General features: G+C 39.0%; 1 protein-coding gene across 2 annotated transcripts in view; it reads right to left on the bottom strand.

Annotated features, from left to right (window-relative positions):
- Nucleotides 1-1,971: 1,971 nt before the first annotated feature.
- Nucleotides 1,972-27,477, bottom strand: part of TMEM164 (transmembrane protein 164) — a 29,989-nt gene continuing 4,483 nt past the window's right edge. For both annotated transcript variants that reach the window (XM_057375388.1, XM_057375389.1), the window contains 5 exons: nt 19,387-19,436; nt 17,731-17,797; nt 12,355-12,433; nt 3,347-3,447; nt 1,972-2,952 (listed from right to left, as the gene is read on the bottom strand). In XM_057375388.1, the coding sequence (XP_057231371.1) occupies nt 2,746-2,952; nt 3,347-3,447; nt 12,355-12,433; nt 17,731-17,797; nt 19,387-19,436 (504 nt within the window). In that variant the 3' untranslated portion in view covers nt 1,972-2,745. The remainder of the gene's footprint in view (nt 2,953-3,346; nt 3,448-12,354; nt 12,434-17,730; nt 17,798-19,386; nt 19,437-27,477) is intronic.

The raw sequence follows: 27,477 nt of genomic DNA, 5'->3' as shown, positions 1-27,477 counted from the left end.
CAAATAGACACAGTTCAGACACTGCAGTGTCTGCATCCGTGGAAAAACAGCACTGCAGGGATCATGGACAGCTAAAGCCATGGCACRAGGTGGGGAGAGCAGAAATGTTACTGATTCACCTCTGCTTTGGAGGGCTACTTACCCCATCACTAAACAGGTTTATTATAGCTAATAATGCTTCATTTATGGGTACACTTGGAGGGAAATGAAGCCAATGGCAGTAGGAGTCATGAATTTCCATCCTCCTTGATTCTTCTGAAACACCTACAGTACTAACCATTGGAGGGTCCTGTTCAGACCCCTTCATCCCTACCAGAATCTCTGAAGGCCAGGCAGTGGCACTGCACTTTTTTTGGGTATTCTGGCCAGCAAATGAACACATTTTGGGATGAGATTTTACACTCTGCTTCAGCTGCTGCTGGTGGGAATGGCGGGTCTGGCTGTGCAGCCCCACAGCTACTGTTGCTGAAATTCCCGGTGCCATGACAAAGGATTTGGGGACATTTGACCAGGAGACCCAGGACAACCCTTTCAACTGTGCATTGCACTGCAGCACTGTAAAATCTCATCCCCAGATACTGGGCAACAGCTTCAAGTTGTCTTGACATGGTTTGTGTGCGTAACAGCCCAGGAGAGAATGCAATCACCTCCCAAGAACAGCAGTAGAGTTTTGTGCTTTCATTYCCAGCATAAATAAGCATAAAGCAACCAAAGAAATCGGTATAGTGTAACTGCCTATAAAATAAACCATTCAGGGGAAAGAAAAACCAGCCTCTGCCAGGAAAAACAACAAAACACTACTATAGAAATGAAGTATTCTGCTTTCCCATTCTTTCCCATATCCTGCACATAYAACAAGCTCTGGCTGATGCCTATTCCCAGCAGATACAAGAGAGATGGATGATAAAAAAAGAAAAAAAAAGGCTGCTACTTGGAGAAGTGGTTCCAGTAACTAGAATATTCTGATAGGAAAAAAGGGAAAGATGCTTAAAAAAATTTTWAAAAAAGGACATTTAAAAAACCAAACATGAGCATATAATAATGCTAAATAGTATTTGAAAAATTTGGCTAAAATCATTCTATTGTAATACTAATTAATACCAGCTGTATATGCCTGAGGGATAGTTTAGGTACATTGCTGCATGTTCTCAAGTTGTGAGCATACAGTATATTTRTATATATATAGATAGATATACACAAGGCATGGAAGAAAGCTAGAAAGCAGTCTGTAAATCAGAATATGGGACAATGTACTTCTGATGAGGTGTACTTTTTTAATCATATGGAGTAAAAGTATTTGAAGTAGTCACTGTTCCCTCATCAATGATAATTTTTTCTTTTTTAAGGAAAAAGAAAGTCAGCTASTCATTCTTACTTTTGCTTCCTGAGGTATAAACAACTGTACCTTAACTTTAGCACATACCTTCAGGTGATCCAGCTGGAGGAGGTATGATGGTTTTGGTTTATCTTACAAGTCACAGTTTTGACAACACAATGAGTCTATAAATTCCAGAAAACTTCTSKACAAGAAAAACCTGCAGCCCTGAAAACACAACAATCTTCATAATGGATTCATAATTCTGGAAGAACACAGTCAGGATTTCCCATCTTTCTGCCCAACAGTTTCTTCTCTTGCAAAATTGGAGCAGGTACACACAGTTGATCATTCTGCCCATGCACATGCTGTTCTCCCWAAGACATGCTGATGGGAAGATGCAGTCACACTACTAAACTGGAACATGTTCTCTGCAGTAGAGGCCTGCACTGATTTGACATTCTTTTTTGTACCTGTATTTTAAGATCARTACACGTGATGTATCAGAGCTGTAGGGACAGAACAGTTTCATTTTGTTTCCTCACTAACCAGGGTGGATCAGCGTAGACAGCAGGAATGTTTCAAAAGCTACTAATAAAAAAGAAAGCTGTTGTTTACATTGGACTTTGGATCTCCACTCCTTCTCCAGGCTARGGTAAGTGAAAAAAAAATTTATTCAAAGTCAGGACAGAACAGTGGATGCAGTATCTTATCACAGCTTATACATAACATGATCTTTTGAAATAATTTCAACATTATTTTTTTCCCCTCACCAAAATAAAAGCATCTCCAAAGCATCATGATGAAATTTCACTAGATAGACACTTACCCACTGCAGTTTAGAAATTAAGTACTTGATTAAAAAAAAATTCTGAGTTATTGTTCCCCAATATTTTCAACCAGCTTAAAGAAAATACAGTAGAACCTCACTGTTTTGCACTTCTGACTGGAAGATTAAGTGTGCACTGTTCCTTGTGACCATTTTTGGGACATTCAAGCTCTAAGAGTTTATCCAGGATGATGCAGTTCAGYATGTTGGTTCCTATCAGTGGAGTGTTACAACTCAGCACTTTTTCCTATCCTACATGTGTACTGTTCTTTAATGGAAAATGAGTCAAAACGAGGTAGCACTGCCACTCTCTTTGCTGGAATGTGAACCTGGCCTAATTTTAAATGGTGGCTAAGCAAGATTCTACTGTAATCTATACAAAATGTATAAAACACAAACCTTCCCCAGAATAAGGCCACTAATTTTGCCATTGGCAATAGGCAGTGAGAAACACCAGGTAAAAAAAAACCCTCACTTGATTACAGAGGTGTTTTTGAGGCAAAAAACTGTGGGAAGAARTAAAAGCCATTGTCCTCTCATCCCTCCTCTTTGTTTTCCAGTATATCTCTGCTTCCTGTACGAACTACTCTGGGCAGAAATTTCAGTCTATTTTCTTAGATGGGAGTCTAAGCCAGTCCATGCCCCATTTAAAGGTGGGGACAGCACTGTGAAACAGCAGGATTACGAGCTTCCCATGAGTCATGGTCATGATAGTCTGATGTCCAGACGCCCAGATTCGATACCAAGGCCCATAAAAAGGATCTGACACGGCTGGGCACAACATGTTGTTCAAATTMACTTCTGTAACCTGAGGAAGCAACAATAAATTTATCAATTAACAATGCTTTTATGTTGCACTGATTGTGTCACCTAAAATTACCCTAATAATCAAAAATGCTTGGGTTACACACTTTTGCTTGATAAAAGTAGGGCAGCTTTCAGAAAAAAAAGCAGATCCGAATTCCACTGTGTATTTAATAAATGGATTTATGCAGGTACATAAYCAATCTATGAAATATTTAACCAATRCTTGCGAGATATGGTATGCAAATGCTCATTACAACATGCACTTTGCATACAGGTAGCCTTATCAAAAATTTGCATGCAAGTAGTCTTACCCATGTAGACCTGGACAAACTAGGCACTGTTTTTACTCTGAAGGTACTTGCAAATTATCCATTTATTAACCTKTGTTTACTTACCAATCCCAGGATCTGCAAGATGCTAAAATGATAGACAAACATAAACCCCGTGGATAAAAGAGCCCACCAGAAATTGCAGAGCGGTTCAGGGGTGTAGATACCTTGAAAAGAAAGGAATACATTAATGTTCAGCTGCACTGCTGTGCCCATCTCACACTCAATGAATAATCCTCTCTGCCTTGCTCTGTGGATGTCAGGGCATCTGGCTTGAGCTGATAACCTCCTCAATACCATTACAGTAATTAATATTTGGGAGCTTTATTTTTACCTGGAGCATCCTGATCAGCTTCTTYCCTCCTTCTCATCCAGTGGAATGTACAGTATGTTACCTCACTAAACATGCCTATTTTTCACCAACATCAATGGTTTTTACTTCATTTTTCCTTCTAGCCCAGAAGTAATAAATGCAACAATGGTGTACAATGAATCTTCAAAAAAAACAGGTTATTTATACTCAAACACCTTCTTCCTGCAGAGATTATGATTTCAGCAKGCACAGAAMWGRCTCAGGTAGCAGCAGGTCCTGCACAGCCTAGATTACAGCACAGCTTTATGGCAATTWCTTCATTTTATGGTTGTTTAAAAAGGAACTTGCACCAATAATGCCAAGGAACAGAAAAGCTGTATGAAATGGTCAATCCATTAATGACAGGCTGTGCTTTTAAATGAAATCTGCTGTGGAGATATTTTCAGATAAACACTACAGTTTTATAGTAGATATCACAGATACTATAAAATACTTTGTACCCTTCAAATGAAGTAGCTGATACATTATTCCAACCTTTCTCTCCCCTCTCAAAACCAGATTTTACTGACAAAAAAAAATATTCCCTGACCTGAAATATACCAAGGAAATGAGATTTAATAAAAGTACTCATAGATACAAGGCTATTTTGCGAATTAAATATTCAAATTTCATATGCTGAGAACAAAACCAGTTTACAGAATTCTCAAGACTCTTACTAGCAGAYATGAAAACAGCACTGTGACATAGGTGGGAAAGTATTACTTGCTTTATGACTTTAGTAACTTAGCCTCAGAACGTGAAAGAAAGATGCACAATGTCATGCTGTTTGGCTGCTGCAAGAGTTTCAGGGGATTACAAAAATACACTRGCAATTTTTATCTGCCCTTATCTGCTCTCTGATCCATTAGATATTATTAAATACTGGRACATGTATCCAGTACGCAAAGGACAGCTTAGAGAACAGAGTGCAATATTGATACCAGCCTTGGCCAGCCAGCACACTCAGTAATTACCAGGAAGTAATTAAAGACTTCAGCATACACTGTGCAAGGCTGCTGGGAACTCAAATAACTCCACATACAGAGTAGCTACCACAGCACCCACCAGAACACAGCTGCTATGAAAATGCCTTTGTATGTCATTTTATCTTGTGGAGATAAATACAAGAACKGCTGTGACCACATCACTGGATAATGGTGCACCCCATCTCAGGTTTAACATCTCTAGAGCAATACTTTCTCAYGCTCTGTGGCCCTTTCAAAATTCTTTTCTGCATAGTTTTCTTCCATAGTTTGTACCCCTCATGCCAATGCAGACTGATTTTGCAGTAGCTATCTGAAATAAGTACAATTAAATAGAATTTTGTGAATGCTATAAATTCAAAATTCCCTACATGCTGTTGTCTAAACTGCACACCATGTTTCAGTGAGYAGTAATGTGAGCCTGTGACTTGGTGAGACCATGACAAATAGACCATGACAAATATGAGCACAGAAGCTCTTGGAAAGCACAAAGCAGCTTGTAAGGCTTCTTATCCAGGGGGAAGGTGAAGGCCAGGAATGTCTGAACATCAAGTAAAATCCAAAGGTAAATGCAAACTCTACAGGTATCACTTCAAGTTCTGCAGGTAAAGGGAAAAAATTCCCAACAGTAGTTTTTGRGATGAACTTGTCAAGTGTGAGCTAAGAGCTGGCACCTTATTTAGAAAACAGTTCAGAAGTCTTGACTTAAATAGCACTGATATTCATTAAACTCCATRGCCTGAAAACATCAGATAGGTGACACCACCCTGAATATGGTTTTTCATTACAGAGAGAAGAGGGGGAGGAACGAGCCTTGGTGTCAGAGTGCAGGAGATCATGGCTCTATTTTTGGCTGCACCAACTTTAGGTGACCTGGTCAAGYTTTACAGAATCTCTTTGTGCTCCCTCCTCTGCTGTAAAGAAAACACTGCTTGACTTGCAAAATTTATTTATATTGTCCTTGCAGTTTTAGGTGCATGTTTAACCTAGATACAAAACAACATGAAATTTAAATGAGGTATCAAAGCAGCTCCTGGGAACTGGCTGAGCAGTGCTAAACCAAATTAGGTTTCTGTTGGCAGTTGCCTGTTATTTCAAATGTATTTGACAAAGCCTGGTGAGAGTCTAAAGGGGTAAGCACCCAGGAGAGCTAAAATAAACACACCTCCATGTCCAGGTGATTTACAGTATATTGGTATAAACACCAATGTAAGTGACCCCAGCTATGAAATGAGGCTGGAGAGAGACAACAATAATTAAAAGACTGAGGAAACTGCACAAGATGACAACACAGATCTGTGGCACAGTTTGGCTTTGAACCTAGGCTTCTCATGTCCAGCTTCAGTCTAGCCAGGGAATCATATTTCAGAGGTCCCTTAGGAGAGCTCTTCAGGTTCCCCCAGCAAGGAATTTCAATCTGCTACATCCTCACTATGTAGCAAAATGTAACAAAAAAATTACATCAGCAACTCTCGCTCTCCACAGATTTTTGGTCTTGCTTTGTACTAWAAATATCCCTCCTTGTTAGGCTTTGCAAGCCTGAAAATAATGGYGTGATTTTCAGCAGTAGCACTGTTTGGACATGAAGGGACAAAAGAGAACACTGACCTCCACACAAAAACATTTTGGAGCACTCTAGATTGCAYAGTGTGCTTTGGGAAACTAATTTTAAATTCATACCTGGGATATTTTCTCTACATTTCCCATTAGATAAATACCCACTATAGATTTTATTACTCTACAGTCCCACTAYTTAACAGATGGCTGTTTAATGGAGCAGAGTGGTCTATTTTCCACAGCACAGTCTGTTAACTGAAACACACAAACAGGAAAACTGAGGCCCAGCTGAGTGGTTGTTTGAAGGGCCTGTGTTGGCTTTGGCAAAAGCTCCTCACTGCTTGCATAGGAAATCAATTTCAATAGGTGGGAGCAGAGAGTTTCATTCTCTATTTAYGAAGGATCATGGGCAATTCTTACACATTAAGCACTTACAGAAATTTAGTCCAACTGCCAGCACTGATCTCRTTCTCAAAAACACTTGTGCCCCTTGACAGTTGAGACCATTTCAATTGGGGCCATCTAGGCAGGCTGAATGTTTGCTCCTGGGCTGAAATAGCATGGCAGGGATAATAAGCTCAGCTTATTCACTATCTTACTTGCTATCAATAGCATTGATGGGAAGGATTCCATATAGACTGAAGAGCTTGGGGGTCTTCATCTGCTTCTATAACAAGATTTTGTTGACCTGGAATTTGTTCAAGTTGTTCATTTCGCGATCTAGGAAATGGAAGAATGGCTCTAAAAAACTGAAGATCAACACAGAGATGCCATTTCTTTTATACTGCTCCCTYCCTGCAATGTGCTAGTTCAAATGCTCTTAAGAACTATTATGTTTATTTAAAATTCTCAATACATAGACTTGTGAAAATCTGAACACACCTTAATAGAAAGCAATACTCCTTTTGAGTGAAAGCATAATGCAGGAGAAAATTACTCCTCTGAATTAGAGAATTAGCATCTAAATATAGCACAATTTTTTAATTTAGTAGAGTTTAAAATAATCTCTCTAATGTCTTGCTTTCATTCCCACTATATTTGATAGAGTTGTATGGGTTTTCCAGTGCTGCACACTCTCTTTCAGTTGTCTTACAAGTAGACCTGCTTAATCCAAAACTCAGAGCACCTATTACATTTTCAAGCTTACAAAAATGTGAGGGCAAATTTATTTTCCTTTTATATCCCTTGATCAGAGGGTTAATTCCAGYTGAGTGGCCTATTGAGCTAGCCTGGAGACAATACTTCCTTTGCAGGGCAAAACAGARAAAAAATGTTCTCAGGAGGATGATCCTAAAATTCATGTTTCCCCTCCAGCTGTTCTGACTCCATGTGTAGGTTTCAAACTAGTACCTTATGGCAGSAGGTTTCTGTTTCCCCTCAGCGCCAGCTACTCTCGCCAGAACCAGCTCAGACAGGGCTCTTACATTACCTGTTCCTTGCAGGAATAATTTTTTATATTCCATAAARCAGCAGTAGTTCTTCCTCATCCTTCATGTGGTAGCAGTAGTTCCAGACACTGTCACCAACCCTTCTAAATTTCTCCATCTCCTGAAGAGATTTCATTTTTCCAACTAACTGTAACTGCCCAGTGTATAAAGCTCTGAGGGTCAAAAGACACACACATGACCCCTCCTCTTCCTCTCCAGTTCTTTTAAATCATCAAACAAGATTATCCAGGAATTTTCAAGCTACAAGAGACTGCAGCCTGAGCCTGCAGCCGAGTGACAGCACACAGAGCTACCCTGCTGCTCAAGATGCCACAGCACAAGCACAGCTCGACAGCAAACCACACATTTATGTCTAATACATGGCATTCAGCAGGTAGAGAAATCTGCAATAGGAACACAGAATTGCCAGCAGCAGAGTAGGGAAATATCACACAAGAGTTGATATGTCTCTAAGTAATTCCATTTCAGCAAAAGAGCTGTACCACACTTTATCAGGTATTTTAATGGAGATGGACTTAGATTTATGACTACGTAAGTATATCCAAATATAAAGTGATATTTCTCCTCAATCACTACTAAGGTATATAATAAAACGTGCTTTATAACTTCTTAAGAAAGCTATGGAAAAAAAATCACCAAAATACAGGTAAGTGTTACAAAGTTTCTGACAGGGTGCAACAGCTGAAAAAAGGTCTTTAGATGTGGTAATCCCCCACTCTAGCCAGCAAGTCCGAACAGCCAATGGAAAACACAAGTTTAGTGTTTTAATTGCACTTTCCTAATTTACARCTAAAGGAAAAATGATCCTTTCGTCTGTCCTTGGTATCTGTGTTCTGCATCTTGCAGCRAGCCCAGGTTGTCCTGAGGTCAGAAACGCTGCCCTGCTCTGAGGGAGCTGCCTGTATTGGGCTGCTCCTGCCCGGCTGGTGTGGACAACAGAGGCATTCTCCATGAGAAAGAAGAAAAGGAAAATAAAATCAACAACTTTGTGACAGTGCCACAGAACTTGTCTTCTGATGCCACTTTTGAAGACACTTAGTCCTAAAGCTCTTTTCTTTTTGATCTTGAGTCAGACACTGGCTCTTCATTGCTTATAAAGATACAGCACTTGCCTTCTAAGAAAATTCTGCTTCTACCTTCTTCCCAGCAAACAACTCAGTTATTTGGGGCATCTGTGCACTTGTGCAGCGCTGGACAGCGGGAAAACAGCTCTTAACACGCCCGGGGCCAGCCCACAGGCCAGCCCAGGCCTCGCAAGGCCGTTCCTGTCAGGTGCGGCTCAGAAGGAGGATTTCCTGCGCCCACCCCACACCCAAACCCAAACCCAAACCCGGGCCCTTCCCTTCCCTTCCCTTCCCTTCCCCCCCGGAGCCGGGACGGGCGGCGCGCAGCTCCCCCTGCCGGCCGCGCCCCGCAGCGCAGCCCCGGGGGACACCCCGAATTCCAGGGACATCGCTCAGCACATCGCTCCCTGCAGCCCCAGGATCCGGCACCACCTCGGCACCGACAGCCTCTTGTGTGTACTGGAGTCATTAATTCGAATAAACAACGCTAGAGAGGGCAAAACACCGGGCACGTTATGTCCTGAACTCCGCTGCTACAAGTTCATCCTTATGTCAATCTGCTGTGGAATAATGTAATTTGGAATATCATTTGCTCACTGCACTAAGGAAATAATTCCACCTTGATTAATTTTCAATATTATTTTAAGTTCTGAAATAAGGTGCACACCTAATCTTGTCAAACTCATCTGAAAACATATCAAAAGAGCTTCAGGACTGGGACAGTCAGGAACAGTCATCACCAYCAGTCTCTAAGGCTGATGTAGTGCAAACTAGACTGTCTTTTGTTATCTTAAGAATATATAGTCAAAAAATCAAGCTGTCCTGACCACYGCTGAATGTCTCTAAGAGTCTCACTTCCTAAGGACAAGAGAAAACAGTGACCTACAAGGCCTGGTTCATCAACTGCCCCAGCTATGTCTGGAATGCTGTGTCCTGCCCAGGTGCATACTGCAATTTTGGGAGGCATTCACAGGTGACACAAGGTAAGATTCATCCCGAAAAATAGAAATGCAACTACAGATATACTTTACATAAGAATTGACCTGAGGTAGGCATCTTGTGTGCTGGCTACATCCACACTACATCTATTTTGCATGAGAGCCTCTTAGTGCAGCCAAGAAAGATGAGCCATGGTGTAAAAGCATTTAATTTGTCTGGCCTGGCACACATGTGTATGTATGCATGCATATACGGACTTGGAAAAAAAAGTATGTCAAGAAAGGAAGTATGGCAATTTACATGCACTCAGTAAGGGAGTGAGAGGGAAGAGAAAGAGAGGAAGAGGTTTTAATCCCCAAGAGGGATCCAYRTCTAGAGCTCCAGGGARTTCACTGTGCAACACTGAAGCCTGAGCTCCAGAAACCTCTCKCTCCATGTGCTGCTAAGTGTGGTAAAGCCCCCACATTTACAGGGTCAGGAGGGACATGAAGGCTGCCAGTGCAACATGACCAGTCTACACCACAGTAATAAACAGGGAAAGACAGAAAATAAATTATTACAGCCCTTGCTTACTGTCACCAGTTTCCTTTCGAAGAGGAACACTTAAGCAGGGAGTTGGATGTGTGTGCATGCCTGGTGCAACACCTGATTAGGGTGTCAGCAGCTTGGGGGTGCAGCTCTCTACAGCCTGAGCCTCAAATCCACTCTGCTTCAGTTGTTCTGCTCACCCTGTCTCTGAGAAACATTTGGATTMCATTAAGGCCACAGTAATATAGGCAGTTTCCAAATGAAATGAAATAGTGTATTTTTTCAAAATCCAATACATTCCTTTTCATTTTTCCAATTTTCTACCCTTCCATTACTTTTCTTAATCATGATTTACAGATTCACTGATGGAAATTCCTATGTACAATACTGAAATCAAGCTGCATGCTGATCAATGTCAGCGATGAAAAAGCAATTTTCACAAGATATACTTGGGACAAAGGCCTGTGTGATCTGCTTAGAAGGTACTTTAAAGAGAGGTGTTAGTGAAGTGACAAAATATTAACAAATGTTTTTAGGTTGCATAATTTTTCCATCCAAAATGATACATTGGTCACCTGTGGCAGCAGTTCATGGGTGTTTTGTTAATGAATTACAGTCAGATGAGGAGCCAAGTGCGTAAGAAATGGAGAAGTGCCTAGTTACACAGCCCAGAGCAATCTGAATTGACAGGTTTAGCCAACAAAATTCTTTTAGCAATTTCACTGCCATCACATCAACATTAGATGGCAGCAAATACCTGTAAGTTAATACAGGGCAGGAGTTCAGAACACTGAACGAGGGTGACCAGTGTCTAACACCAAACCCCTTCAAACTGCAAATCCAGTCCTTGTCGGCCCCAGGTCCTGAGGAACCCTGAGAACCTCTACTTCAAAACACACAAAAAGCTAAACCAAACCCACCAGCCAACCAAAACTTAAATGTTAACATATCAAGCATCATTCCAAGGCCAAACCTTAAAGTCAAGGACATGAATGTCTTTAAGTGACCTCAGATGGGAACTGCAAGGCCACCAAGTGATTTATTGRCATCACAAGTGCTTTGTTTGTCTCTGCCTGCAGTGCACTCATGGCTGTTCATGCTTTCTGTCTCCTGCTCCTCACCCTCATCTTGCAAAGATTGAGTTTGTGTAACTCCTACAACTACACTGCACTTTTAGCATTATTAGCCAGAATTTTAGGGTATCATGGGTGGARCATTAAACCTGGCTGGCAGATTTCCCTGATAAGAGAAAGAATCATCTTTTGAAGTATGATAGTTCACTTTTCATTTGAATCCTTTTGCTTTAGTTGCACTCAGCAGGTCACAGTGCAATCAGGACACGGCTACACAAAGGTTGTAGTGAAATAAGGGTGAAGGACTGTAAGTGACTGCTGGTATAAAATACCACGGATTCAGCAGTATGGAAGGAAAGGGCTAACCACATCCCATTGCTTGCTATCACATCCTCAGGGYTTTCACTAAAAGGTACTGAACATGTGGACCACAAATTATGACATTTTATTGCCTTAATGGAACAATTCAACTCTGCCAGAACATGCGGCTAAAGGCATGTCACCACTAGGTGGGGACAGAGCATCACAGCTGAATGCATAGTGCATTCCCTTTGAGGACCCAGTTAGAAAAATCACTGGCCAGGGGAACAATTTAAGATTCCCAGACTTACTGAACTGTTGTGGCATTAAGTGAATGCAAGACAGCAATCTTGTTAGAAGAGATAACAAGCAATCTAGCTCATTTCACTCATTTCACTACATTTTACTAGAGCTTTATCTAATTAGTCAACTAGTATTTACAAGGGATACAATTTTTTTTTGCTCATTTTGAGTTCCAATACTTCTCAAGAGACATCCAAGAAGGTAAAAATTTTAAAAATACATCCCACCAACAACTGAGAATATTGCAAGATGGCAGAGATGCTGCTCAAGAAGACAATGCACATTATGCCAACACATTCTGAATACCCATTTGGGCAAAAGACCATTTTTAAAATGTTCATCTCAATGCCTGACACAATTTGCTTTCTGCATTAAAACTCCAACATTAGAACATAAGATACTATTAATTAAAACCATATAGAAAATTGGTTTTTAAAGGGTAAGAATAAAATTGGTGATATCCGGTAAGCACAGTTTTTCATTACACAGGAACAGTTCAATCCATATGGAGTGAGCTGCCAACCTACCTCCTTTCTGCAGCAGATAGATGGGCACAACATAGAGCATCACATGCTGGATGTAATAAATCTCCATTTCGAATGGAAGCTGTGGAATAAGGAAAATATTTATAAGTATTTTTCATCGCTAACAAAGGAGTCATAAGAWACAATTCTCTTTCTGACCCATGGCAATGCCTTCAGTTCAGTTGTTTTAGCACCTATGTGTATTAACAAACATTAATGGTCAGTGCCTTGAAAGTGCAGCTTACTGTACCCATTCCATCCTCCTTAAAACAAACACCACTTCCAGCAGATGTCTCCCAAAATTAGCCAGAAGCACAACAAAGAAGGAATAACATAAGATTGCTCTTTTCCTTTTCTTTTCTAGCATAAATTACCAATAACAATGCAAACCCCTCAAATAATCAAACCAGAAATTATGCACACCCTAGAGAATAGAGGTCTTTTTAGAAAGATACTTGGTACCTTGTAACAGAACTCTTATGAATGAAGCCTTTATATATGAGGCTATATCAATACATATATGCAAGTAATTACTGAGGAGGCCTGTGCCAAAAATCATAGCGATCTGCATGCTTGACCAAATAGAAATTAAAACATAAAATGCCCAGTAATTTATTGGTTTTAAAGAGAAGCTGCAGAATTAGGCGTAAACAAGTTACCAGTTAGCAGTAAATCATGTATTTCCCACCGGCTGCCAACTTTTGAGTAATTACAATTAGTCATTTGTGTGTTTAGTTGAATTAGTGTAGAGAAGTCAGACAGCTAAAACAATACTTAAAAATAATTTGAACAATAATTCTGACACAGTACAGAAATTTCTACATCAACAGAAGAGAGGATGAAATAGAGTTTGGTTTTCTTCCTAAACAGCAGTCAAACAGTTGTTAAATAACATAGTGATCTTTTAAATTCAACTACAATTCTTAAATCCTATTGTGAATTAAGAAGACGCTAAAACAGATAAAATAGCTGGATTGTGCTAGTCCTGGCATTCCCACCCTGGACACTGTCTTTGTCCTGATGGCAACCTCCAAGGTGGTCAGCCAACTCCTGGGGGCACTAAGCTATAACAACCCTTCCATACAATCTGTTGGGTTATTTTATTCCAAGTACCCTCTAACAAAACAAACCCAAGCAAGGTAACAGTAAGCAAAAGCAAGGACTTCATGAAAATTGTGAGGTTTCCTGAATCTGAACCTTTCCTGCTGTGCTTTGTTGAACAACCTAAAGAGCAAAGTGAGGGAATTAAAATAATTTGGGATGGGGCTAAAGCAGTTTTCCTAACTGGAGAAAAAGCTATACCTCCCCCACTTCRGAAACAATTGCTCCTGATATAAACAGCACAACATGAGGCACTCATTCCTGCCAAGGAGCATTCTCCATTTATCTGTGGTGTCAAAAGGGCTTCCACAGCCGTGGAGTTGTGAGGGTCTGTTACACAAACACTGCGCTGGGACACTCCTGAGAACAGAGTRACAGTTGTTGTGCTGCAGTAGTGTTGACAGTATTTTTTTCTGTGTAAAACAAAACATCTTTTTCCCACTGTAAAAGATGGCTTGTTCTGAAGCCTGGCTGATTATGCAAGTGCATTTCCTGCTATAGAGCTGCAGAGCTGGTGTACAACCAAGCACTCAAGTTGTACAGCCAGGCTACAACAAACAGAAAAAAAAAAGTTGTACTGAGCAACTGACTCACCTGCATCTTGTGGCTTGACTAKAAACAGTTTCATCAATAAAAGACTCACTCAAATAGCATAAGCATCTTTCACATGCAAAGAGAAACTGGAAATTAAGATAAGGCACAAGGGATCACTCATCAAGCTAGGGTTTAAAGAACCTCTTGGTGAAAACAAGACTTCAYGTTCTAACCTAACCCAGCTACTSCACAAAGAGAACAACAAGGTCGTTCCATGCACCAAACTAAGCTTTAGAAAAATCTCTTCAAGGCAGCAGTRGAGTGGAGCCAGCTGTCAGATACTGAGATGAGTTCCCCCCAAAAGAGTATGAACATAATACTAATTTAGATTCAACAGACACAGCGGTTGGTTTTCAGTGGGCTCACAGGTTAACACTTTGCTCTGCTTTCTGACAGTAGCACTCCTCCCTCTGTTAATTATTTATATCCTGGCTCAAGCACTGTACTGTGCCAAGAGCACCTCCTCCATCATTCTCTACAAAGACTGCAGAGTGGCAGAAAAGGAATAGAAGGAATTCATCTCCCAGATTCTGGTCTGTCCTGTAACACATCTAGCACACAGCTTAGCAAACACCAAGTGTTGAAYTGTACCAGCCACCTTCTTAGACCTTATCAGTAACASACCCATACCATTYAATGCACACAGCRTGTAYAGCATGTACAACTGCCCAAATATGCAAAAACCTTGGCTTTGTAACCTATCAGCTACCCAAGCACAATCTCTCAGCAGCCCCCAACTGTTCCTTTGTTTTCCCTTGTGCCAGTGAGATTAAGCCAGTTYAGAGATGACAGTGTGCTACCACAACCTATTCCATTTTGCTGTGCAGGCAAACTATTCTGTGCAGTGAATTATTAGTACAACAATCAAAAACAATACAGCAGCTGATGACTGGAGCATACCCAGAATGTACTCAAAGTCCTGCTCAGAGTATGGTTCTGCTCCTAACACAGATTTAGAATGTGTACCTCTCAGGCCAAATAGYTCTAATAATAGAATATAGCAGCCTCTGGAAATATCAAAACTGCACCACCTCAGCCATGTGAGCTGACACCCATGTGTCCAACACCTTTGGGACATGTCCTGTTTTTTACTTTATCTATATCAACATTTTCAGGACATCAGCTTGCAAAAAATCCCCACTTTTAAACCAATAAAAGGCTTTCCTTTAAAATCTGATTAATGCAATATGAAAGCTCAAGCAAACCACGTTCGTTTCCAAACAGTTGGAGCCTTTGTGGCAGTCAAATGAATTTACATGCACAGCCAGGTTATCAGGACCTACAGTGTGTGCCACAGAATATAAGTACAAAGATCTTTCTACTCCTGTATATCCTCTTAKTCCTTGCTGGCTCCCACTTGGGAGCCTAACAAACCAATTCCCTCAGTAGCACCTCTTTATTTCTGAAAGGGTAAAAAGAACTCACAAAAGAGCTGACTARAGAAGAAACASTTTTATCTTTATCCAGTGCCTATTCCAATGCACAGAATTTAATTCCATCAGCAAATAGCAATACAGCAATTAACTGCAGTATTTAAGTGCCAAACAAATACAAGTGGGTGCATCTGTTGCTTAAGTCTGTTAATTGCTGGCACCTCAACATCATGCCAAGGCAGGAAAATATTTTCTTGGAAAGAACAGAACAGAYTGACCTCATCTTTCAGGCCACACTGTTTTGAACACTATCCCAGGTGCCCTTTATAGTCCAACAAGATTTTTAACTGCATAGTTTAAGTGAAAGACTACAGTGACAGAAGGTAGAAAGTTCCTACTGTAGTTTCAGTGAATAACTCTATTTCCACTGTCTTTTAAAATACTACTATTTTAAAAGAATTTTGAAATTACTGAGGTTTTAAAAAAACACCAAAAATAAATTAATAGATACATTACAAGGAAATGGAAGTTGTGAAATTATGCCAGCAGCTTCCACTTCAGGATAATTTAGAACTGAAGCATATATACAAGAAGAATATAATGCATTAAGTAATGTAATTGGTAGCAAAACCACATGACTCTAACAGACTATGCCACAAAATGTAAGAGGTGTTCCTGGAAATTACCTTAACAGGTTAATTCTTACAACCCAAATCCAAACCAAACCCACCAAAGTATCCATCATCTGCTGAAGCAATGATTGTCCCTCATTCTGAATGACTGTTTGGGAAGTTTTTCACTTGGATACTATAAAACCAGAGCAGCCAGCTCAGACAAGATTATTGAGTTGTTTTTTTTTAAATTCCTATTAGGTTTTTCCTGCYACACATTCCCTGCTTTCAGGACAATGTTGATGTTAGCAACCACAGTRAGAGCTGTGGAGCAGAATGTGCATCTGCCATGAGAGAATCTGGACCAAGGCAGTGCTGTACAACATCACCCACATTATCCTGTGCCAGAAGAAACACAGAAAAGCAAAAAGTCTGGCRAGCAGATGTTAGGCCCAAAAATATCCTAAGTTGTAGTTATTCCAAAAATATTTACTTTTGGACATTATCTTTTGGCTCCTCTGTTCCCAATTAGAGGGACAATTTTATAGTTAGTYTGTATTTTTCTTGTTTAATCACCACTGCCCTACCATGAATGAGATCTGTGATAATGGCAGGGAAAATACAAGCTAATGAKTTATTAAATACTTCAACATTTTTTCCTTCAAAGGTTACCCAGAACAATTTTGTCATGCCTAGCGTTGTACTTACTTAAAAACTAGATGGCTTCAAATACAAAATGAAGAGTTATCATTATCAGGAAAATMCCTCATTTTATTCATTTATTGCCTATTCAACAGCACCGAGTTTTAATAAAATGTAATTGCAAACTGCACATCAAATAAGATTAAGGATAAACTTACGCTTGACAGTCAAGATTTGCAAATGGAGAGCTACCAACAAGATCTGGAATGGAGTCTGAAGTCCACAACAATTTTGTTCATAATATTAATTCACCCTCTATCATGGACATAGTTTGCTTAAATATTAAGTACTTGTAGCTAACTTAAAACAGACATTAAAATAACTGCAAGAACAGATTTTTGCAGACAAGTCATATGAAAAAAATTAAAAGCATTTAGTCATCTGTGCATACACATATATATCCCCTCTACATATGTATGAATAACATATGTTATCCATAATCCTTGGATATATTTCATTTAACTCACACTCAAAATAGTTTTTTTTTTACCTTTAACTCTCAATGGGTTTGAGAATCTCACTAGGAACAGGCTAAATTTTTTGTCCAGGAGACTGAAATTTTACAGCAGATTTGGAAACTTGCATGGGAAAAAAGAAATCTGCYGTGGCTAATCTTGGGGGAGAAGAAATGACAGCCAACAACAACATTTGGCATTTTCCAGGCCTGAAGAATCTTACATTTACATAGACTCTGAAAACTCCGAAACTGAATTTTGATCACAAGGTTAACCTGTGAAAGCCTGTTTCAAAGCCATCAAATTTTCCCTCCATTAATGGCTAGAAAGGAACTAACAYGCAATACAGCAGTGTTGTCTTTTCACACTGAGTTACAAACACCCCAAAAGCCCAAGACTGGTATTGTGGCTCCACTGTAGCAACCAGGAATCTACAGCCTGGTAAAATGAACTTTGGAAGGCCGAGCAAAGCAAACATCTGACATCTCTCAAATGAAAATYTTTTAGATATAAAGAGGAGGAGGAAAACCACAATACACTCACCAGGCGTGTATTAACAACAGGAAACAGCAACGCTAAGAGGGCCCCATTCAGCATGTGCATCTGCAACCTTAGAAAAGAGATGGGACATTGTCACAGATGAAAATAAAATGCAATAGTAACATGTTTTTATGTAGAATCTCTTCAATAAAAAGCAGAAAGACACTTGAAAAATTCTTTTGGCTTGAATTCTAATTAAGTCACTATTAAATACAATGAGATACTGTTAAATGCAATAACCTGGACAAAAACCTATCTTTAAATACACTCTTAAAGAATCTCCTAAAGTAGAACTGCTTTCTATAATAAGCTTTGGATTCCTAGAAAGCCTGGACTGCCCGTAATCCTGTTCATGATGCAAGCTGCTAAATAATTGGAATTCTGCTGTTCACTTGTCTTCCAGAGCTTAAAATAGCATCTTTGATAAAGGGTTTTACTCCTGTTTAATGTTGTGCATGTACAGCTTCAAAGTAAAGCTTCAGGAATTGGAAAGAAGTCCCTTAAATAAAAGACAAACTGCAACAGCAAGTCCTAAGCAAAGCACAAGGCAGGAAAGTAGTATTATACACTGTATTTTGTATAGCTTTCAGCCATCTTTTTCTGAACTACTGTTGGATCACAGGAACAGAAAATTAGCATCAGAGCTGTTTTAGTCTACTTTACATCAGACACAAAGTAAAGGATAAACCGTCTCCCACCACTGACTGTCAAACTCCTAGGAATTTTAAAGTAACTTGAGGGAGGAGAAAAGGTATTACAATTTTAAAACAGATTTTCAAACATAATTTATATGCTGCCAGTGTGTCAGAAAATAGAAATACCCATTCTGAACAACAATAAATATAGTGGCCTCTGCTCTACAACTGGCCTTTAGCAAAGATTTCCTGGACACACTTTTCACACGCTCCAAGACTAAGATGCTAATACAGGGTCTCTGTTAAGCAGAATCCCTGCACAAGTAAGGAACAGCAGGGAAAAGCTGCAGACAGACTGCATGAGGCATTYCCCCAGCATCATCGCTGCCTAGACTAAAACAAGGAAGAGCAGAGTTTAATGCCACGGTGGCAATGACAGCCATTCCCAAGTGCCACTGCCAGAAGTCCCCGAGCCTCCCCACACCTGACTGGCWGCACACAGGGCTCTGCTGCTACAGCCCAACAGAGCCTCTCTGGTTCCTGCAGTCATGAACTGTATGCAGTATTTTGGAGAAGACTGCACAGATTTGAGAAATATATAACAAAGGTGGTGAGAATTTACTTCCCCTATTTAATTTTACCTATCCACAATTTTGAAATTACACCCATACTGCCTGCATGGCCTCCAGTGAGGGCCAGTTACTAATTTTGACTGAGGATGGTAAGAAGGTTCGAGGCCCATGACACAAATTACAGCAGCTCATACATTAATCTACATTAACTCCACTGTTACTGAGCTAATTCCTGTTCATAACTGAGGCCAAACCCATCAGCACACAAGAACCAAGGATAATGGGCCCAACACCCTAATTTAAGCCCTGACCATTTTCAAGGTCATTTCTCAATCCAACCAATATATCTTTCCAACTCAATATTTCACTTAATATTTTATAACTWAAGTAGTGATTAACTTCTAAAATACATTGTGCAAGTAGGCAGAAATACAGTAAGGAAGAGATATTACCTGAAGAGAATCATTGCAGTCCGACATGGGGGGCAGGCAAGAAGAAAAATCTGAAATGTTAGAAACAAATTTAAATTAATGATAATGACCCTTTTTTAGAATCCATTTTCTAAATCTTTCCTACCCAGTTCTGTATGTCACAAATCATTTCTAGCCAGAAGTTTTTTACAGCAGAGCTAGAAAAGACTAAAAMTGTTTAACAAATTAAAAGATCTCCCATTACCAAACTACATATAAAAGTTTTTAATCAGTATGAGCAGCACTGAGGGCTCAGCTTTCTGCCAGTGGCTATGAAACCAGTCAAATCTAACCAGTTGTTACTGGCATTATAAAAGGTCTCTCAAAAAGCAGATTATTGTATTACCAATCATCTTCTACAGGAACCCCTTAGCCCTCAGTCAYGGTAAGCTGTGCTAAATATTAGCATTTACACCATTACCACTGCTTTCCCTTCATCAGAGCCAAAACCTCACAGTAACTTTAAAAACTTCCTRTTAGCAAGTCTTACTCTAGATATGAGGAGACTAATACATAAATGTTCAATAATAAATGTTCTTTTTTTTTATGTTGCTCACTACTTCAAAGAAGAGACTGTTTTACTGTTCAATAAGTATTACAGCAAAACATGGATCACAGTTTTTACYGCTAAAATAAATATTGTTCCTAAAATAAAAGTCACAATACATCATTTCACTACCAACCAACAAAAGAAATTATCATTGAATAACTTCAAGTGAGAACATTTGGAGGATATCTCTGCTTTGTGGATGTCAGATTGGCCAATTGACCAAATGATGTTCTTTCAAGGTGTTACAGGGCTAGAAAGAGGCCTCCAACAGATACTGAAATGAACGACTACCAGACCATGTACTTGCAGCAATAGTAGTTGTGTTGAAGTCTGGATCATACTACTGAACCCTTTTATACACAAGGGGCTTCCTGTCATTACTACACAAATAAATGTACAAATTCCAAATATTTTATTTCCAGGTCAAGTTCTTAATATGTAGACATCCATGTGTTCTGTTCAAATCAGTCTCAACAACAGCYTAGAACACTACACACACTCAAATTGTTTTTCCCAAGTCATACAATGCTCTTAACAAAGGCACAGCAAGAGAGGCAGCAATTAAATTTAATGGAATGTACCCCAAGACATTTTTCTTAGTGAATACTGTTAAAATCCAATCAGAGTTTCTCTGAAGTCTTGCATTTAAAAAGCAAGCAATCTCAAATCATCAGAGCAGGTTAATGAGGAAGAGAACATAACGGATGCACGATTAGAATCCACTAATGGATGTTTTGGTCTGCTAAGGGAAACAAAGAAGAAAAAAGGACATGCTAGAGAAATGAAAGCTTTATGTATCATCTAGCATGTAAGCTTCTGGGAAAAGTGTCTAACACTTATTATGTTTCATTATTCCATTGTTCCATATTTTGGAGTAAACTTTGTTTACTAACTAAAGTTCCTTGAATTGTGGACTGTTTTCCCTTCTTCGGAGACCCTAAATAACTTGTACAGCTCTCCTGTGATAAGTATTTTTTCACATGCTACCTGCATGCATTAGTCAAATTTTTTAAACACTTCATGTTGTATATTAGCAAAAGGAGATGTGATATCTAGAGTCTCACTAGTTTGTCTAGAATTTTAAATTTGATTATTTTATTATTGCCTTAAATTCAGAAATCTGACAAGAGATGCATGTTCCTGTTGAAGCATAGTTAATACTTCCATGAAACAAATTTTTCTCTCCCAAGAGAGAATGAAATTTCTTATCTCCTACATGTTAAAAAAAAAAAATCTCTACATTGACCTATTTCTCTGTATGCACAAAATAAACAAATCATAAATAAGTCTTAATCACATTAGAACCTTCTTTTTCTAACACATTGCAGARTGCTCCAACTACTACACAGTAGAGCAGAAGCTGCCATCCAAGTCTGGGTACAGTCTGAATCTCAGCACTGAGGATTAAAACAGCTCACATTTAAAAAGGATGGCACTGTTACGAAGAYTGAGATGGACATACCAGCTTAAATCACTACCATGGAGACAGGCAAAAAAGAGAACAAGATTCACAGTTGATTATTTTTACTTCAATTCTACTGAAAGAAAGTTTCAGAATCTGACGAGGGGAAAAACAAATATTTAACMTTTTTAAGCATGAAAATCCCTCTGTTAAAGAGATCTTTCAGAAAATAAGCCTGACTTCCATTTTGGACAGCACAAAAATTGTAAGCAGAATGTTTATGCTAAAAATTCAGGATCATGGAAGAGATCTYCAAATGCTTCAGCTTTAGCAGTTTAGTATCAACACTTTCTCTCTAAATRCATAGATAATTGCCATGATAAACAAATCTCAACCTCTTAAGGGAAAATTTTAGAGGACATACTTGTATGTGATTTTCAAAGATCTGTATAAAATGTGCCATCATTCAGCTCAGAGTAATCAGCAGTCTTTAAACACACAGTTCACAGCAGACAAGCTCATAAGCTCCAACACAAGTGTTCCCACACTGATCCTATAATCCTACTACTTTTCACTGTCATATTGGAAATCCAATCCTTTCCCTTGCAGGAGGGAACAGCTCTGTTCCATAAATCAAAGAATCCTGTGTTAAATCAGCAGCATGGCTGTGCAGAGCTCTGAGTTTTGAGGCACTGAGGCTCTCAGAGACCCCAGCCCAGCTGGCACTGCAGAGCTCCTGCAGACATTGGCAGTGTGCAAGGTAAAGCACTGAAGAGGATTCTCCTTGCCCAAGGCAGAATAACTCAATTTTCAATTTAGAAAATTGAAATCAACTTACACGTCCCTCCCTTCTTCTGTTGGATCTGTCGCCTGTTGTATTTTCACACCACAAATGAAAGAACACCCTTCAAAAGTATTTTGACACTAATTTTCAGTCAGTACACTGAGGCAGAGACTGAAGTCACAACTTGTCATGAAAGGMTTTTCTTCTACCAGTCTTAGCCCTGCTGAGACAGGAACATGCATAACAAAGATCATCTTGTTTGATCAAAACCCGAAAGAGACAAAAGACAATTCAAAAGGTAGCAGAGAAGAACAGAACAAGTCTCACAATTCCAACCATTCCAGATGAAAGATCACAGTAGCACTCGTGGAACAATAGGAACACTTAGAGATGTCTGAGTAGTTGTTGGCAGAAGACAGCCGAGCACACTACCCAAAAAACTCCTGCACCTGCAGCACATATTTTATTTACCTTTCAGAACAGCAGCCTGTCTGTTCCCAAACAGCCTGTTTGATTTAGTACCTCCTTGCAGCAGACTGGAAAAGSATCCTTCTTTTCCAGCCATGATTCCAGTCAGGATCACTTAACCAGATCATAAATTGATTGGTTACTGTACGTTTTCAAAATGAAAACTTGAAAAGGTTGTATTTTAATTTCTACTGGCAATATTCAGATCAATGTGAAAAATTAATGGCAACTGGAATCATCCAAAACTGGAATGAATTTAAAACAAAAAGAAAAAAAAAACCCCAGGCTTTAGCCAATTTGAAATTAAAACATTCACCCTCTTAGATGTATCAAAGTACTCTCCAGAGCAGAATAGATTAAAAGGCATGGTTAACAGGCTAAGATATAGTAAAGTACACTAACCTCAGAGTGGTAAGCTTAAGTGTACTCTATTGTATTTGTGAAAATCACCCATTTCCCCTCACAATAAGGYAAGGAACATCCAAGCAGATGGACAATTTGAAAGATGTAAAAGATTTTGTCAATCACTCTAAAATTAATATTGAAGTAAACTCAAAACAATCATTTTATCATTTATCAGAAAGTAATAATTTAACAACTCCACCGTATAGCTTTGAGTCAGCATTTTTTTCTGTACAAAGTCAGCACAGAACACCTACCACTTAAAAGCCATCACTTGCCTTCTAAAAGGGAATTTAAATAAAAATCACATCTGTGGTTTGACAATTCAGATTGCCAAATCAGGGGGGGAAAAATACCAAGAGATGTTACATTCTAACTGCTAAACAGGAGCAAGTTGAATGTATTTCATMTTTTAACATAAAAATCACCACTGCCTTACCACAGCTGTCAAGACAGGTTCAGGGATTAATGTGCCCTGGGTTAATTTAGTGCTAAGGATTCTCATGATTCAAAGCAACACTGCTGGCAGAGCATTAAGAAATACTACAGTAAAAGTAGTTTCTGTGTTATATAAACCAGACTCTGGAACACAAGGGCTCCCTGTCCCTGTTTCCAATCTCCCAGCTTCCCAGTTCTACCCACAAATGGAAGAAGTGTAGCATCCTCTACATCCCCTACAACCTGTATATATTTATAATATCTGTAATTTACAACAATGTAAATTATACATGTTCATTGGAACATTCTAGATTAGTCTCTCCTTCCACAGACTTAGYTTGTTTACTCAGCAAACCTGTATTCATCCTCTTTCCTTCCAGAGTCTTAGGTGAAAGATTTCTAGACTTCCCATAGTTCAGGATTAATTATTAACATATGACCCAGGTCTTTCTATGAGTGCATTAGCATTAGCTATCACACCTTAGGAATTAGTATTTCAGAGGTCACTGAAGGTACTTTTTGCTCTAACTACCGTGTGCACCAGCTCTTCACTAGTAGTGGGTTACTTCATTCCCCATTCTTAAATCAGTGCTTAAACAAAACCTCACCATCAAAAAATGTATCTGAGGTAAAAGAACAAAGAGGCTGAATCACAAAATTAAAAATTCATAAGTCAAATTTCTTAAGAAATTTTAATTTACACTGAATTTAGATTAACTTGCATCTCCATCTGTCACTGACATATGAGTTACAAGAAGACTCTCACGTGCATATTCACTTTTGTTACTTTTCCCCTGAGCAGGATGTTTTGTATCAGGTTCCCACAAAAGCAAAATCATCCTAGAATAGTCCTGCTCTACTCTGCCTCAAGTCACCAACACCTTTTTTCTTGTCACAGTTCAAAATTCCTCCACTTGTAGGATTTTACAACAGAAATTTGGAGTCTTTAAAAACACAAGATGGATAAGTAACYAATAGCCTTATTACAGTCAACTTTTACCAAAAAATAGAAACAGTAACACAATCCATTAAAAGCTAAGGCACACTGCATTGTAGTCCTGATAATTTAAACTGGCATTTCRCTAACCAACGAAGTATTACAACACAAACCATTAAATTTACTTGACACTAATTACTTGGCCATCTGAATAAACATAAACCCTCACCACATCAATCTAAAGCCCTGAGGAAGTGCCACCAGAAACATGAGTCCCATTACACTCTGCAGGTTTCGAATTCATGGCACAGAACTTGTTCCTGGTGAACGTTGACACGGTTCAAATTGCTGCAGRGGACGTGGCTGCTGTACAACCCCTGCAGTAAAATGCATCAGCGATGGCTGCTAGTGTCAGCATTTACAGCAGGGCAAGGACAGAGCAAAGAAGGGCTTCTTAGCCTGGAAATCCTGAGGTGAAAGGCATCCCAACCCCTGGAATCTATAAGGTGCCCAATGTGGTTACTGCTGCTGTTTTAATCCACCCCTCCACTGAGATTCCTGTTGGCCTCAAGCAGCTACTCCTGAAACATCAGTTTAAGTTACCAGCAAACAAKCTACATGGAATGGTGTGTGAAATTGCCAAATAGAATAAAAAAATCCATCCTAAAAATATACTGCAGCCAACAGCGATACATTATAACAGTGGACAGTACATTGAAACAATTATTAATAGCTCTGTTGGGGGGGGGGAGAATCTAAACACAAGAAGAAAAAAAGAAACAAAAAGAGGCCTTTATCTCCCTAATACATTGCTCAAACAACCTATGTCACACTCTGAATGATATTTGCTTTAAATCTGTGATGATCTCATCAAAACAAACCAATATCTGGTTACCTAATCATTCATCTAGTGGCCTTTAGATGATAACCCTCTGTGTAAATATTTGGGCTCAGRGAAAGCTAAGCATTTTCATTCAGTTTCCAATCATGCAGTTCCTACTCCTGCTTAGAGAGCAAGAGATCCCCTGTCAACTCCACACTTTTTTCTATTATTTTCTCCTAAGAATATTCAGAACAAATGAATTATCTAGGAATGCATTATTGCCCCAAGCAGTGTTTCCAAATTCCAGCAACTTCAAAACAAAGGTTTAACCAAGAGCTTTAGACTCCAGCTCCTGAACTAGAACATTCACCAGCACCATGACAGGTTCCTGTAGTCCCTGTCACCTGGACTAAAGCTTAGGATAAAACATCACTGGCCAAATCTTGTTTAAATTAAAAAGTCTGGCCCATAATCTTCTAAAAAGAAAAAAAACCTGAATCACAGCCCTAGGGCACATTTGCTGTCCTCTTTATACTAAATGAAAAATTGCTCTTATTGCTGACCAAGAATCCCTGCCTTGCCTCATACTAGTATTTTCCCCCCGTTTCTCTACTATATGTTGCAATTTATTAAAAATAAACACAATGGTGAATAAGTATTACATTATTTCAGTATCAGTAAAAGCCTTTAAACTTCGGCTGTGTTTTTTAAATACAAAATCACTGCTTAAAAATACACTGTAACAATTAAGAAAAAAAAACTGAACCAGGGGTAGATTAAGCTATCCAAGCATGTTCTGGTGCTCTGAAACGGAGACAAATGGTTCTGGAGMACTGCAGAGCCAGGATAAAGGAACTGCTGGATTGTCTCCTGAGCTGTCACTTCCTATCTGTGCCCCTGAGGCTGCTATTATCCTCTGGAAGGAAAATGCAGTCTTTTGCAAGAAATGAGACTTGCCACCGAGAAACACTGGTGCTTTCAGTGCTTTAATTCTTCTTCATCTGCCCTTTTTCACCACACACCAGCATGAATTTCCTCTCCAGCCATCAGCTGTAAGAGAAAGCATCCCAAGTTAACTTGCTGCAGTAAAAAGAAAGACTTCTGTTCAGAGACTTACATTTTGAAAAATGTGTATGTATTCATAGCAAATTTTGTCCCTTTAATTTTAATTCAAGGTTTTGAAGAGACAATATAGAAAACAAAACACAATTTAACTGATTCTTCCAAATATTARAAACCATTTAAACTGTGTACATGAATTAAAAGGAAAAAAAAAAAGGAGGAAGGAAGTAATTAATTAGATATATTTTGGGACACATTCCCAAATGATGCAGAATTCAGTCAAGCAATGTTTATTATGTAAGTTCTGAAAACAGCCCATTGTTTCCAAAAACACAGTAACCTCTTTTGCAGAGGACAGAAAGGATCCAGGTCTCTAAAGAAGCCAGAAYTGGCAATAATGAACACAAGATTTCGTATTTACTGAACAGCAGATGCACTTAGCACCAGCTTTAGTTATGCAAACATCAGACCAAGATCACTGGATGAAACTGGACTCCCTATACTTCTTTACCTCCTATTGCTTCCCCTTTWGTTCACTTCTCTTTGCCTAAAAAGATCACCAAAGCAATCATCCAGCAAAACAAGTGTTTCCTACAAACACATTTTCTTTATTCCAAACAAATGTCAGTTCTTCACTGGCTGAAGTGCAATAATTCAGTGAAGAACTGGAAGAGAATTACAACAACTGACCAGCTGAGAATTTGCCACTGAGAAATGATTCTTGCAAAACTCTTCCTAAAATAAAATAAAATTACACAACTTATATTAAAATAAGTATTAAATCACCCTTCTGGAAGAAAGCCTAGACATACTAAAGTGAAGTTCAAAATTTGCAACAGTCTGAAAGAAGGACTGGCTGTACATATCATTTTAGGATTAGACTACAGTCATGTTTCTGCCACCTCCTCAAACAAGGTTTGAAGAAACTTACACACACACACTTAATTTCCACAAATTGGTTAATCATAACTTTGGTGTTCAGAACTGACGAGCTTTCAAAAAAGAAAAACATTATTATAATCACATAGTCATTAAGGTTGGAAAGGACCTTTGAGATCATTCCACTCCAGCACTGTTACCTACAACCTCTGCTTTAGATGGCTTTTTCCTTACGTTTTTTTTGTTACAAATTTCTCTTTTGCAATACAGACTAATTTTAGCTCTGGCTCCTGGGCTATATCTGTCTACATTTAACTGCCTGTTAACT

The sequence above is a fragment of the Malurus melanocephalus genome, unplaced genomic scaffold (assembly GCF_030028575.1).
Source record: "Malurus melanocephalus ecotype Western Australia unplaced genomic scaffold, MMel_1.1 scaffold_247, whole genome shotgun sequence".
Lineage (NCBI taxonomy): Eukaryota > Metazoa > Chordata > Aves > Passeriformes > Maluridae > Malurus > Malurus melanocephalus.
The sequence above is the reverse complement of the archived record's forward strand: the minus strand, read 5'-3'. Positions and strand labels throughout refer to the sequence as shown.